This window comes from Chelonoidis abingdonii, chromosome 3, assembly GCF_003597395.2.
Source record: "Chelonoidis abingdonii isolate Lonesome George chromosome 3, CheloAbing_2.0, whole genome shotgun sequence".
NCBI classification, from domain to species: Eukaryota; Metazoa; Chordata; order Testudines; family Testudinidae; genus Chelonoidis; species Chelonoidis abingdonii.
In genome coordinates, this window is record NC_133771.1 from 48,801,981 (window position 1) to 48,818,722 (window position 16,742).

The 16,742-nt window shown below is 38.5% G+C and overlaps 1 protein-coding gene across 1 annotated transcript in view; it reads right to left on the bottom strand.

The window, feature by feature from the left end:
- The window catches only part of BMP5 (bone morphogenetic protein 5), a 77,143-nt gene that overhangs the window by 14,532 nt on the left and 45,869 nt on the right, over positions 1-16,742 (bottom strand). The window contains exon 4 of the mRNA XM_032771117.2: positions 1,851-2,048. Coding sequence (XP_032627008.1) covers positions 1,851-2,048 — 198 coding nt within the window. The remainder of the gene's footprint in view (positions 1-1,850; positions 2,049-16,742) is intronic.

Consider the following 16,742-nt stretch of genomic DNA (forward strand, 5'->3'; position numbering starts at 1 on the left):
TTTACGATACCCAAAAGAGACAGGCAAGATAGCAATTATATGTAAAGCACCACTAAGTCTTAACAACTTGCAGGTGCTTTTGAATATATGGAGAGGAGTCTTTTCAAAGGCTGGGCTGTCAGGTTCTCAGTCCCTGAGCACAATGAAAAGATACATGCTCTATTTCTGCTGCCTGCCTCACAGGATAATTTCTGCTCCAATTCCTCAATGTAGAGTGGGACAAAAAGGAAGGAGCCCTGCCCTACTGGACAGCACAGCAGTTTATTTATATTTTACATACAAATAAAACCCATCACCACCATGACAGGTATTACTAATAGCTGCTACCGACTGAGCTTTTTTTCCTTTTTGTGTGTGGGGCATTTTAGGCATGTTGACATTTATTTATACCTTAAAAGCAGGTTTTGGATCCAGTAGATCACCTGATAAATCTCCATAGCCTCTGACAGAAACACTTCAACAGCCAATTCCAAGTGATCATCACTTTCTTTGTCAACTCAGCAGCTCAAGGCTTATACACTGCTTAAAATCCACTTAACTGCTATTCTGAGGGTCTGAATGGGACGTATATGGTGCACAGGACCTGTACTAATCTCTGCAAATATACAAATGCCACCCTATGGTTGAATTCTAGCCACGAAACTGCATTCTAGGACACTAATTTACATACATAATGGACATGTTTGTGCTGCTGGCAGCAGCTTTCAAGAAAAATTCTTGATCCAGTAGTACTACACTCTACTATAGTATCCCCTAAAAGAGATGGACACCTCTACCTCGATATAACGCTGTCCTCGGGAGCCAAAAAATCTTACCGTGTTAGAGGTGAAACCATGTTATATTGAACTTTCTTCGAGCCACCAGAGTGCACAGCCGTGCCCCCCCGGAGCACTGCTTTACCATGTTATATCCGAATTCATGTTATATCGGGTCACGTTATATCAGGGTAGAGGTGTATTTGGATGTGCAGGTCCTGTCCCCAAAAAGGAAAATAAGGTTTCTTCAAAAGGGGGAGATCTTGAATTTCAAACAAGTTCTTCACATTCCTCTAACTGGAAATAGATCAGGAAATAATTTATTGACCATAATTAATTTCAGACACCTGATGGAACAAACAACCACCTTGAGCATCCTCGTAAGCATTAGTGTCTGACTGTGTGAGTTTTTCAACACCTTTCAGGTAAGAAAGATCAAATTGCACATGGCATATTAGCATTTAGGGATACCATGTGGATTTATAACACCAAGAGAAATCTGAGTTGTCTAAAACAACAAATGGATTGCACTCATCCCACTAGATAGCTTTTTCTTCTCTCAAAGATGAGACATGGAAAATAGTTTTCATATAAGAACCATTTAAGTGATTTATCAAAAGGTTCAAATTCACCACATTTGGAATAAGAAGTCCTTTAATTATCTGCACAGCATGTACTCTGCTATTTGCAAGAAAGAATTTTAGTTGGATGGCTCATCTGCACTGGTAAAACATTGAAGAAGTATACAGAGTTACCCAATCAACCTCTAGTATATTAAAAGTTCACGCAGCACAGTACACATTTAACCCAGCAAGACATGTACTGGTAGCTGTGGCTGATTTACACATTTTCAATCTTATTACTGACTGTTTCTTTAATTTGAGCTGGATCTTTCACCTTTTCCCAGTCAAAGTTCTCAGTGAATAATTCATCAGCCAAGACGACTGAGGCTGTTGAATCATCATTGCATTATTCAATTGGACCAAATAACCTGAGAATGCACACATTTATTTCACAGCACCTAACTTCTGAAATGTGCCAACTTGCAGTTGTACTCACAGATGCCTGCTAGATGGTACTATGGCTTCATCTTACCTGCAACACTGGGCATTCTGGAAGAATCCTGATGGCTACTGGATTTGTTGCGGTTCTGATTTTTCCTTTTATTATTGGCTGCTCGGACAGATCGAAAAAGCACTTCACTTGCCTTGAAGAACGCAACCATAAATGGCTGCTTTGATTGAGGTCCATGTCTTCCTATAAGGCCAGCTGATTTAACATTAATACTGCGACCTATAAAATAATGCAGGCATTCAATTAATACCATATATACTGTCAAATTTTGCTCTTTCTGGTTGCCAGATAAATATATTGATGAAATCCGGCCCAAATGACACAATTTTTGCAATTGTCTTCACTGAGGCAAGGATTTTACCCATGATCCTGAAGTTACAATATTAGAAACCTTAAACTTATTTCATTGAATGCAATCTAAAAGGCAGAGAACTCAGATTTATTTACAAAAGTTGCAATAACTTCACAGTCTACCATTGCATGAAAACATTGTCTACGCATTCTACACAAAACCCTGACATATTAATTCAGTGGTCTATGTACTGATCTATTGCAAAGAAATAAACTTCTGTCCTCTTGGAAAAGGATAATATGATGCAGTCATCTTATTTTACATCACAAGTATGTTAAATCTGGAATTCTATTTCCGTAACTCAAATCAGTAGGACTGAGAAGCGTAGGCAATAAATATATTTATGTTTTAAACAATGTAAAGCGTTACTGCAAGTTCATGTGAAGTTATTACTACATATACGGGGGCACTCAATCTTTCAGGAGAAATATAGAAGAGTTTGAAATATGTACATGATTGACTCCGGTTCTGCTCCTAAGGGATGTACATACTTCTTTAAAATATTTATTCAGTCGGGACTGTGTGGTAACCTCACTGTATTGGAGGAACTGAGCCTCCCTAGAAGAAAAGTAAGCAAAACACGTCATTGAAACTGCATCAGTGACATTTTAACAAATAAACCCTTGCTCTTAACAGAATTTATTTTGGCGGCATAAACACTTTTGTGTGTACGTGTATTATGCAGAGCCCTTCAACCGTCAGAAAATGAGACAGTGTCGCATGAAGCTGTGCAGCTGTGCAAGGGTGGGGGACACAGAGGTCCTGTAAATGTGAAGGTTTTGGTAAAGAAATGCACTGGTGTGGGCAGCATCAGGGCATTCAACTATTGTCCTAATAGATTGGAAAGGTTTATTAAATAGCTACAAGGACGACGAAGGAGCATCTGCCTCACAAATGTACAGTATAATGCCATTAAACTTAATTTTACTGGAAAAAGACCTTACAAATAATCATAGGAGTAAACCTTAAACAAATAAGCCTATAGGTTTCCTTTTAAACGCAAACTTACAGTGGCTCTGTGCCAGAGTCTATATTTCTTAGAAAAACTCTATCACTGGCGTAAATGAAAGAGGCAGTTTGATTTGTGGTTAAAGCAGTTTCCATTCTACTTCCACTGTAACAAATGTATTAATTCAGCTCAGACTTCCTCCTTCTGGCAGCCCTTTTGCTGTAAAAAGAGAAATTAGAAGTTCCAGCCAAATACCATACCTTGAACTGACCCACTTCAATACATAAACACTTTTACAACATGTTTATTCAGGTGTAGCACTTTAAATTGGTTTAAGATGTTTCCAGTGTCAGAGAACCCAGCAAAGGCAAAAGAAGAACTGAGAAAGTTAGCAGTTTTGGAGCAGAGTAACTGGCAACATATTCTGAACAATTTTGATAACTGCTTTTTTGACTAGAAGGGAAAAATTATTTGTGGAAGCTTCTGATTTAATTTTTAAATGGCTTTTTAGTTTTGTGTTTATCTAATTCTTCTCTTCATCTATTTAAATGACTATGAAATAACACATTAAAATTAATTTCTGAATGTTCAAGTCTTGTAGCAGGTCAGATATGAAACACTGTACAGACTATTTTCTATTCATTGCAACATGGACCGACTAGCCACTTACCACAAAGTTCCAAGTTTCCTTTACTTTTCTAGAGGGAATTCTTTTTGTTCCAGTGACTTTCAGAATTTTAATTTTATCTGTAAAAGATTAATACCTTACTGGCAGACATTTTAGGAATCCTATTAGATTTATGTACCAAGGACTGTAAAAGATGTGTGTAGGTTCTCTAAATTTAAATCTAGGTTGACTGAATTTACAAAGGTGGATATTGTGTGAGAAGCAAAATCCCCTTCAAACCCATGTGAACGCCCTTTAAAACAACTTTTAATATTATTAACTTTCCTCTTGGTTTCCTTTAGACTTCAGCAGTGAGATGACTATTAAGATTCCACAAGTTAAGGTTTACTTACTTACTTACTCAAGGTATAGAGATATAAACCATAAAAAAAAAATCGAAGTCCATAACCCAGACACAGACGCAGTTTATGTGGCTCTATACCTTCTGTTTATTTGATCTTTTGAGCAGCCAAACTAATTTTTTTTTTTTTTTTTTAGGAAAAGAAGTTTTTCCCCCTCAACTCTACTGTGGATAAGGACACTCTACCAGAACTCAAGTCAATGGTAAAAGTCCAACTGACTTTTTACTTCTAAGCACTCTGAGTCCCATTACCTGCCTTGGTTTATTATATGCTTTAGATTTAATTGCATCTTTCAGAAGATTTTCCATATAAATATGCACTTTTCACAATTAGTACTAGCTACATTTTACATTTGGTAATTACCCTAATTTAGCTAAATACATATCAAACTATGTATTGTCTCCTGTAGGTTACTTCTGTGCAGACTAATGAAAGAATCTAAGAATTTGTGTTTGCAGAGCGTCCATAAGACTGCTCCCTGGGAAGAACAGGAATCCCACTCAGACCAAAGAATATAGAAGTTTGCCCCTCCCTAAACCTGGGGATTCCTTGCCTCTGAACTGCCTCAAGCTCCCTGTCCCTACTCTACCTCATCCAATGTGCCAACAGCTTGCTTGTTAGCCACTGCTCCCAGACTAAACCTTCATCTGTAGTGTAGATTTCAAGAGGTGTTCTACACTGTGGCAAGGGAAGTGGATAAGTTAATACTTAACAAGGTCTGTCAACATTAGTTTATCAAACAGTATTGAATGGCTAGTGACAGGAACAGTTATTACTCAAAACTGAATATATCTAAACAGATTAGCTAGAGAGAGAGAGAGAGAGAGATTTACTTTACAAAATTTTGAAAACTGTTCTATTCTGTCAATTCTTTGCAGCCAAAACCCGTAGTTCTTACTCCACGTGCCAGCAAACCCTCTTTTGACTTCACTGGGTGAACCACAGGTTCAGGTCCTCTTGAGACAAAATTCTCCATGATATGGTATTAGTGTGATATGGTCCAAAAGCTGTTGCATCACTCAGGCTGCACCGTTCCTTTCAGAGTTATATCAAATGGCAAAGTGCATCTCTGACCCTTCACAGGCGTCAATTAACTCTTCTATTAATACTTAGACCACAGTTACATTTATCTCAAACCTTTAATCCTGAAAGATTTCAAAGCTCATATCTCCATTACTGAATGTACATACAGAATCACAAAAATACCATCAACATTGAAGTGGAGGGCAGCAACATGGCGATCAACTGGCACCCGGATCACTGAGCCAGAACAAGGACCAATTCCTACTCTTGAAAAAAATATGCAGAGCAGTCAGGAATTACTTTTCAAGATGAGGATCCAGAGAGCCCCCATAACCTTCTCTATCCTAATATGCCAGCATGCACTTCACAAACCAAGGAAGATAAATGATGGTTACTTACTTGTAACCAGAGATCTTCAGGATGGACTTTGAACATTCACACTCTTGGGGATGCACTGACCAAGTGCATCTGGAATGGTGGAATCTTCTAGTTGTCGTGCCACCCTTCCTTTCCCTGCCCTTTGCTTGGTCATAGAAGAGGCCTGGCACCCATTGCCACCTCAGTTTCTTCCAATCACTAAAGTGGAATATGAACTAACCCTAAAATAGGACTCTGCAAGAGGAGGGAAGGTAGATGGGGAAAGTGAATATGCAGAGTCCAGCTCAAAGAACTCCTGTTACAAGTAAATAACGTTCATTTCTTCTTCAAGAATCCTCTGCATATTCCTATTCTTGGGTTGGTTTGGTGAGCAGTACTGTAAACTGGAAGGAGGGCGCACAGCCCTACCTAAACTACAACTGAAGTACTGCCCTGCGGAACTGTGCGTCAGACCTGGATGTCCTAACCAGTGCATAAATGTCTTGTAAAAGTATGCATGGAGATCCATGTAGCAGCCCTCCATATATCAATAAGGGGAATATGCTTAGTGAATGCTACAGATATCACAACTGCTCTAGTGGAATGTGCTCTAAGAGGAGGAGGAGGAGAGAGTGAAGCTGCTCAGTAATACTCTTCAATACACACCCTGATCCAACTACAAAGGGATTGTGCTGAAATGGCCTGACCCCCTGAAGAACCAGCATATGAAATAAATAATTTGGGAAATGACCTAAAGCTCTTAGTTCTGTCCCAGTGGAATGAGAGCCCTCTCTTCACATCTAAGGGACATAATTTAGATTTCCCTTTACTTGTAATAATTTTGGGGGGAAAATAGATAAATTTATACTTTGATTTATATGAAATTCTGAAACCACCTTTGGAAGGCAGTTAGGGTTTGATCTAAGAACCATCTTATTTTTATGAAAGGCAGTATCGGGGGGTCCAGTATCAATGCATGGAGCACACAAACACTGCTGGTAGAAATGATTGCTGTTATAAAGGCTGCGTTCAAAGAGAGATGAAACAAAGAACAGCTCATGTTAAAGCTAAGTTCAATTCCATGGAGGGACAGGATCCCAAATCGGGGGATATAGATTCAATAAACCTTTTAAAAAGCTTTTTGCCAGATTGTTTGTGCATTATGGATTTACCATCAGTGTAAGTATGGAATGCTGCTGTTGCTGCTAATTGGACTTTAATGGAAGAGAGAGACAAGCCCATTGTCCTTAAGTGTAACAAGTATTCCAAAACCAGTTGCACAGGGATAGAAACTGGATCAATACTCCTATTACTTGCCCAGATAACATATCTTTTCCATTTGAAATTGTAGCTGTTTTGGTAGATGGTTTTTGAGTATTAATAAGAATTCACTGCACTTCAGTGGAGCATGATTTTTCCAAATCTTGTAGTTTCCATTGAACAGGTGGAGTAACTCCTTATGCCACTGTTGTCTTGATCATGCTGGGCCAGCTAGAATCACCCTGGTGAATCTTGTTTTATTTTCTTTGAGGGTTAGGAGAAATGCATTTACATCAGACACATTACCCAATGTAGGAGGAATGTGTCCTTCAATGACTGTTCATCTGAGCCTGGTCTCAAGCAAAAACAAGAACATTTTGTAATCAATCTTTCAGTGAATAGCTCTAGGTCATGTATTCCCCAAAGGTTGAAAATGTTCTGAATCATTGAGTCCTTTAGATACCATGTATGCATCTGCGAGGAATCTCTGCTCAAATGATCTGCAAGCTCCCTATGTCATCCTGCAACACATAAGGCAATTGGGAAAATTTTGACTAGGATATGCCAGTCCCAAAGTTTTGTCACCTCATGGCATACGTGAGATGATTAAGTTTCTCCTTGTTTGTTCACATAATAAACTGCAGACATGTCATCCCTGGCCACCTGGATTACCACCTCCTGAATCTCCAGAAGAAATGCCTTGAGAACCAGCTGAATGGCCTTCAGCTCTAACACACTTTATGTGTAGTAAGGGTTCCTTATCATTCCAAAGACCTCAAATGTAAAGGTTGAGGAGGTGTGTGCTCCTGCCTGGACTCATCTGTGGTGACCATTTGCAAAGGAGGAAGTGGATTGAACAATACTCCCTTGAGGACATCTTGTGGTTTCAGTCACCATATTAGAAAGAAGAACCTTTCGCAGAATAGTGAGTATTTTGAGCACATTGTCCATACTGGGTTTGAAGTTCTTTAATAGCCAGTGCTGAAGTGGCCTCATTCTGAGTCTGGTATATGAGGACATATACGTTGCGGATACCATGAAGCCCATTAACTCCAGGAAATACATTATCTTCTGAGAGGCTTGCATCAGCAGTCTCTGTATAGTGGTTTTTAGTTCCAAAATTGTCTCCCTTATGGAATTGAGGATCCCCCCAATGAAGGGAATCTTTTCTGATGTAATCAGAAGGGACTTCTCTTTGTTTATGAGAAGACCTATGGTTTCAAACAGAGAAAAAGTGACTTGAATGGCTTTGTTTAAATTCTTTTCATACAGGACCTTGAGCACCCAATCATCTAAGCAAGGGAAAACAAAGATCCCTTGTCTCTTTAAATGTGCTGCTACTGGAGTCAATCATTTGATAAAATCCCTGTGCACGGTGGAGAGGCCAAAGGGTAAAACTCTGTATTGGAAATGATCCAAACCAAGACAAAATGTAGATAGTTGTGGTGAGATGGTCTTACAGGAATGTGGAAATATGCATCTTTGAGGTCAAGAGCAGCAAACCAATCCAGGGTTGACAGGGAGGGAAATAATCAGAGCCAGAGATAGCATTCTGAATTAAAACTTCCTGACGTATCTGTTTAGAGCCCTGAGATCCATAATTGGTCTGAAACCTCAATTTTTCCTTCTGGATTAGAAAGTAGAACCTCTTCTTTCTGTAAATTAAAGGTACTTTTTCTACAGCCCCTGTATGCAGTACAGCTTGTACTTCTGCTCTTAATCTCTCATAAAAAGGAGAACAGTGGGGGGCTACCTGGCAGAAAGGATTTGAATTGGATGGAATAAAACTCTCTCTTAATATTTTCCCCTTTGTTTCAATTAACTACATGCACACAAAACCCCACTCAAGAATAATGTGTGATCAGGTAGAGTCTATGTGTTGCACTGCCTAGGCCCAACAAAGTCAGGCCACTCAAGTCCCACCATGCCTAGGCCAAAGTCAAAGCTGAAGTTTTAGCTTTAATTTCTGGCAATCTTCCTGTTGTTGCCTTAAGTCTAACCAGCAAAATTAATTTTACATATTTTTTGTGGTTTATCTGTACTTGTTGAAAGTGGCATTTAAAAAGCACTTTAAGGCAAGCTCCCTGGATAATTTATGAACATCTGAGGAGCCATGGAACAGTATATTCTACTATAGCATGATATATTATTTAAAAGAAAAATGTTGCAATCAAATAAAAATATGGCCCTTTAAATATTTGACCTATTCTTTACATTTAATGCACTTAAACTGTGAATGGTATGAGGGAGTCTTTCAGCTTTCTTGGCATGTTTACTATATTTTCAGCAAGAGGATAAAATAGGGAGAGATTGGATTCTTCAGTTATCTATTGGAATAGTTAAAAAGAGCCAATAGTCTTCCAAATAAAACTAACCAAACTCCTGTTGTTTGCATCTGGAATGCTGGCAACTATCTAAGTGATGCAGGGGGCCTGATTCTGAACTCAGATTTATCCCAGTGAAAGTCAGCTGATCACTGTGAAATCACTTCTCATGTTCTCTATCTGCTTAAGCTCAAAAGACTGTCTCTTTCATGAAAAAGAAGTTGGCCCAGTGAAAGAAATTATCTCACCCACTTTGCTTTCTAGTATAAGTGACTACAGACTTAGACCTAGTGTTTCCTACTATTTAAGTACCAAATGTGTACTCAGTTCTCTAACATATGGTCCCTCCTTTAAGGAGCTTATAATCTAGTTTTATCTACAAGCAGAGGCATCATGGAATGTGCAGACTCGTGGCTCAGTTTACCTACAAATACAGATACAGCTAATAGACTGGCAATATATAATACAAATGCTCCATACTTGGTGGATTAATATTGATGGGCCTCATGGAGGAAAAAAATTAAGAAAGGATTTAAAAGGAAGAGTTGCTCACTGACATACAAGGAGATGGGGGAATTCTAAGTGTAAGGGACACCCAGTACAATATCAAGTATCAGAAGGGTAGCCATGTTAGTCTGGATCTGTAAAAGCAGCAAAGAATCCTGTGGCACCCTATAGACTAACAGACATTTTGGAGCATGAGCTTTCGTGGGTGAATACCCACTTCGTTGCATGCATCTGACGAAGTGGGTATTTACGCACGAAAGCTCATGCTCCAAAACGTCTGTTAGTCTATAAGGTGCCACAGGATTCTTTGCTGCCAGTACAATGTGGCCCTGATCCTCACTAGCCTTCAAGCATTACCAGAATAATAATTATAGGGGCAGTAGGGATCCATATATTTAGGTTGCCTAAGACTTTCCATTAGAAAGCATTCTTGCAACCATTTTTCTCTGAGAAGCTCTCACAGCTAAATTGTTTGCAGCAGACCTTTGGAATTCTCCATCAAGAGGATCCACTTGCTCTATAAAATGCCTTTTCTTTGTCCCATGAAATTCCACTCAAATTTAGCTGAGACATAAATTAAAAATACAAACAAAAGTACAAGTAATACTCTCTCTGACTTGCATGCCTGAAGAAATCTTTGGCAGCCTGCCAAAATCACTAAACATTCAAAGGCTGGGTTCATGCTGCCATGAAAGCATCACCTCCACCTCCACCAAATGCTGCACAGAAGTTAGCCAGCCCCAATGCAGCATGTGGTCCCAGTGGCCCAGTTATTCTCCCACCCTTGCAGCACTATAGGAGGCAGGATCTCCCCCAATTCCCAGGTGGTAAGAAATGGAGGTTGATGGGGTGGGGGGAGTGAAAGAGAAAGAGGCAGGCCAGGTTCCCCATAACAATCTCCCAAACCCAGCACATGACACAAGTGGCCAATCTCCCCCTCTGTGGGCAGCATATGGAGTAGGGGCTACCTCAAATCTGGGGGAAGAGGAGAGAGAGCACATCACTCCAAGTTGGGCTTCCCTGGACCCAGTAATCCATATCCCCAGTCTCGGTAATGGAGGCAGACTTGAGGCAGCTGTTTCACACCACATGCACATTTTAAACACTGACAATTCCAAGGGGAATCTTCACAATAATAAATACTGCTAGAAGCAGCTTTAATTCTTTCAAAGTTGCTCTGAAATTCTAACCCCATAATGCTCAGCAACAGGAGAAAGAGCCAAGAGCAGCATGGTCATAGAAAGCTGCATGGAAAGTGCAGGGTCTGAAAGCTCTCCTTGAAGCTGAGCTGAGACTTGTGTGTCTACAGTCTGCTCTCTCCATGGACTTTCTGTCACTGATGTTACAGAGCTACATCTTCTTTCTCCTTTGTATATAGGAGAGAACTTGTTAAGTTGTCTCTAGAGTGAACAACATGACAGCAAAAGAAATACTGATACTTTTTCCTCTACCATGTGTTCTTATGTTCCTATAGTAAAAATGATGTGCAAACTGTCACTAATTTCCAGTTACACAAATGTTAGGTGTGAAAACAAAAGGTGCTGAGTCACTCACACCATTTTTAAAGGCCTATGGGGTGCATGCTTGATATACAGAAAAAGCATAAAATGAAGCTTTTCAAATTGCGTCTGCATCTGCATAAATTATACGTTGGAATTCATCTAGTACTCCACTTGTATCAGTGTGAAAGAGATCACCTTATTTTAAACACCACAGAGGCTTTCAGCATCAAAAGGATGGAATTAGCAAGAAGAATACTAAGGAGATATATGCAGACATTTAAAAAAAAAAAAACATGATTCTTAATTTACCACAGCTCCAGGGAAACGGTAAATTATATGTTGACAGCTTCCATATGCGTTATGCAGCTCTTCATTTTTACTATTCAATATATGTCCCATTAACAGAAAAATGGCTACATTTCATACCAAAGGATGGCTGTGATACTAAATACATCTCAGAGAAAACAACACATTACAACGCTATGTGAACATTTGTACGTTTTCAGCATTTTCAAGGGAAAAAAGTATGAACTACAGTAACCAGACATTTCTTATTCCTAATGCATTATTGTTTTAAAATAGTAATCATTTAGATTTTTAATTTAAACATTATTTTTCAGACTTCACCAAGTGGGATGGCTCAAGGAAAATATCCATTTTTCTAATTCCCTGAAAATTCTTCTACAAATGACATTGAGAAAATAATTACTAATCAATATTGTATTCCAGTAGCATCTGGAAGGCTCGATCATGATTGGTGCCATATAGAGCAGGTGCCATAGAAACATATACAAATAAATACAGTCTTCTCCTCAAAGAGTTTATCACTTTGGGTCCCAATCTTGCATCTGGATCTCCTGGCATGGACCCTAGCAACCAAGCAAAATCCCATGTATGTCACTGGGACTCTACTTGGATGCAATGTTCTGTACCAAAGGATCTTAACTGAGAAGCAAGACTAAAATCTCTGTTTTTGCCAATGCACAGCCCAGTCCTGCATTCCTCACTCACTTAGAACTCCAGCTGAAGTCACAGGTAATTTTTCTTGAGGACTGCAGGATCAGGGGATCTGTTCTAATGCCCACTGAAGTCAATGGAAGGCTTTCCATGGAGTTGAATGGTCCCTGGATCAAGCCCCATATGCACATCTAAAATAGATGGGAGGCGGAGAGAGGGGGTTCTATGACTGAGGAACAGAATCTGTTACATACTGAGTCGTGTAAAAATACATATTCCATCTGTGCACAAGCACATCATTCAGCGGTCTATGTTTACAGTATAATAGGTTCCAGAAATAAAAGCAATTCAACAAAAATAATGAAAACCTTAAGCCCAAAATTCTAGGAGTATGTAAGGATGATTTTCCAATTACTAAACTAAAGAAGGAGCACAGCATAACTTTCTCCTAGAATCTTTACTAACTATGGATGGGTGCTTTTCTGGCATGAATAAACTGAAAAGTTTAAAAAGTGGGGAAAGAGGGGAACTACCTTTCAAAATGAAGATCTTCATTTAGCTAAAAATCACAAAAATTAGACAAGTCAGGCATAGAATTTAAAACTGCCTGTGGCACTTGCACTTAACCAGAAAATTACCTATCCATTATCTGATTTTGGGAGCAAGACAGGAGCAATATCTATATAAAGATGAGCTGTACTTATACAATTTCTTCCATGTGTAAGTTAAATGATTACTTTCTACCTATACAATCTGTCATTATTTACTGAATTTTGATGCTAGTTCCAACAAATTGGTTCACCTCTTTCTTTCTAAATTTTCTTACTGACTGCCTGCCATAGAGTATTCAAGAATATTTAACTTTTAAGTATTTAACTCTTTAAAAGAAGATGAATTTATATGAAGCCCCTGAAAAAAGCAGGTAAAATTTATTCTGCAGTAGGAATACTGTTTTATATCCAATACTGTGTTTTATATCCATGATTACACCCAAAAAACTATGTTTAAAGAACATTAAATGTATGTCTGCACTGCAATGTAAGCACAGGGTTAGTAGACCCTGGGTTTGTTAACCTAGAGTTTGAGCATTTACACTCATTCATAACCCCAGGTTAGGAATTGTTGAACCCTGGGTCTCCAGCATTATTATCTGAGACCTACCACTCATATCCCAGACTTCCTACCACCCTCCCAAAATGTGGTCACTCTAGCCCTTCATTCATGGTGTAGTGTGGGAATACTGGACTGTCCAGAGAACTTGACTGTCCAGAAGACAAAAAAAGTCAGACCATGGTATTGTGGAAGACTTTTGGTGGACTCCCAGAGTATGATTCTAGTGGGCCTGAGTCTACACCGCAAAGCAATAAAGCTTGAATCCTGGATTCCAGCTTCACTCAGTCTCAGACCCTCCACCCCATGGGATCTTGAAACTAAGTCTACACTCAAGAATGACTTGTGTGTAGACAGATGGAGGGTTAGGCTTGGGCCTGAGTTTGAACCCTATTCTTACACTGCACTGTAGACATATTCTAAGAATGCAAAGCCAACCACTCAAAAGTTAAGAAATGCCAGGATTAAGGTTTCCTGTGCAACCCTAATTTAACCCCCTGGATAATATGCATTATAATTAAGCTAGGAAGAATTTATTTTTTAAATAATTTTGATACATAATATCGATGTTTACTTTTAAACATTTTTCCTATTTTTTCCAATTAACATTTTCACAGTTGTGGGAAATTACAGGATGTGGGAAGGAGTTAAGACCATAATTATTTAATGCAGTAGATGTGGCAATTCAAATAGCTAAAAATTTATAACCATTAAAATACAAATTGTCAACATATACAAAGGAAACATGGTTAAATCAAACTGTAATAAGTTCTCAAGCAGAATTTTTCTTACTTTGCCTATCTGTAAATATTGATTATTACCAATGGAAATATTTTTGGTCAGTTTCTGTATGTGCAGTGAAATCAACATTGACCGAGGCCACGTCTTTACTTATGGCTAGATTGGCACTGCTGCAATTGATGCAGTGGTCTCGATTTAGCGGGTTTGATGAAGACCAGCTAATGGCAGAGCACTCTCCTGTCAACTTCTGTACTCCAGTTTCCCGAGAAGAATAAGGTAAGTCAGCAGGAAAGCATCTCCTGTCAACACAGCATGGTGTAGACAGTGCAATAAGTCTACCTAAGTTACGTCGACTTCAATTAGACAACTTATGTAACTGAAGTAGCGTAACTTAGGTAGACTTATTGCGTCGACCAGCCCTGACATTTACCAATACAAATCTAATCCTTCCAAGCCTAGTTATGATACCTTCTTTAATTACATGATCACATATTATTTTTTTCCACAGCAGCCAGGAGCTGCAATTGCAGGGAAAATCCTACTCAGCCCTTGCTGTCCCAGGCTGAAGCATGTTTAATGCAGATGGAATCTTTGGATAATTCAGCTGCCAAACTCCAACTAGTCTCTGCAGAGAATGAATGAACTGAGATTTTTTAGAGATTCATAACATAGCCAAATCTGGATGGTATTCCATGGAACAGAAAAAGGCACATCCCTGACATGAGGGCAACTGCTCTGTCTAATTTCAAGCACTAGCTCCAAACCATGGAGTTTCTCAATTAAATGGCTGTAAGCATTGTTTTAACATGGGCAAAATAAAGTGGGTTCCCCCACTTCTCTTTCTAGCAAAGGGCTGAACCAATTTTGCTGAAATTTTCAAAAAAAAAAAAAAATGGAGCCTCAAGCATACACTTCATATGGAAAATTTCAGCCCAAATGGTTCAAGTTTGGCAAGTTATAAGCAACCTAAAACAGAGTCTCATAATGGGAAGTGTCAAGCAACCAATATCTTTAGGCAGCGCCACAATTCGGACGCATACTGCTTATCAGTGTTCTGCGCTATATCACCTTGTAGGTAGACATCCTGAGATTATATTGATTTACAACAATTGCTGATGAACAGGAATAGTAATTTATGGATTAAAAATATATGCAATATAATGAAATGAAATGGTGAAATAATGCAATATAAATTTCTGGGAAGCAGGCAGGAAATCACCTATTTTTATTTCTCATATTATTTTTGCAAAAAGAATGATCATGTATTTGTTAATTTCTAGGGCTGTCAATTAATTGCAGTTAACTCGTGCAATTAACTAAAAAAATTAATCACGATTAAAAAAATTAATTGCGATTAGTCACAGTTTTAATCACACTGTTAAACAATAGAAAACCAATTGAAATTTATTAAATATTTTGGATGTTTTTCTACATTTTCACATATAGTGTATTGTGTGTTGTAATTGAAATCAAATTGTATATTATTTTATTACAAATATTTGCACTGTAAAAATGATAAAAGAAATAGTATTTTTCAATTCACCTCATAAAAGTACTGTAGTTCAATCTCTTTGTTGTGAAAGTGCAATTTACAAATGTAGATTTTTTTGTTAATAACTGCACTCAAAAACAAAACAACGTAAAACTTCAGAGCCTACAAGTCCACTCAGCCTTACTTCTTGTTCAGCCAATCACTAAGAGAAACTAGCTTGTTTGTATTTACAGGAGATAATGCTGCCTTCTTCTTATTTACAATATTACCAGAAAGTGAGAATAGGCATTTGGATGGCACTTTTGTAGTTGGCATTGTAAGGTATTTACGTGCTACATATGCTAAACATTCATATGCCCCTTTCTACTTTGGCCACCATTCCAGAAGGACATGCTTCCACGCTGATAGCACTCATTAAAAAATTAATGTATTAATTATATTTGAGACTGAACTCCTTGGGGGAGAATTGTATGTCCCCTGCTCTGTTTTACCCACATTCTGTCATATATTTCATGTTACAGCAGTCTCGGATGATGACCCAGCACATATTGTTCATTTTAAGGACACTTTCACTGCAGATTTCACAAAATGCAAAGAAGGTACCAATGTGAGAATTCTAAAGATAGCAACAGCACTCGACCCAAGGTTTAAGCATCTGAAGTGCCTTCCAAAATCTGAGAGGGATGAAGTGTGGAACATGCTTTCAGAAGTCTGAAAAGTTTCCGATGTGGAAACTGCAGAACCCAAACCAAAAAAAAAAACAAAACCAACCTTTTGCTGGTGGTGTCTGGCTCGGATAACAAAAATAAGCATGCGATGGTCTGCACTGCTTTGGATAGTTATTGAGCAGAACCCATCATCAACATGGACGCATGTCTCCTGGAACGGTGGTTGCAGCATGAAGGGACATATGAATCTTTAGTGCATCTGTCATGTAAATATCTTGCAATTCTGTCTACAACAGTGTCATGAGAACACCAGTTCTCACTGTCAGGCAAGGAAGAACCAGGCAGTATTATTTCCTGCAAATGTAAACAAACTTGTTTGCCTGAGCGATTGGCTGAACAAGAAATAGGACTGAGTGGACTTGCAGGCTCTAAAATTTTACATTGTTTTATTTTAAGATTCAGGCGTTTGGTACATAATTCTACATTTGTAAGTTCAACTTTCATGATGAAGAGATTGCATTACAGTATTTGTATTAGGTTAATTGAAAAATATTATTTCTTTTGTTTTTTACAGTGCAAATATTTGGGTACGTCTACACTATGGGATTAGTCCGATTTTACATAAACCGGTTTTGTAAAACA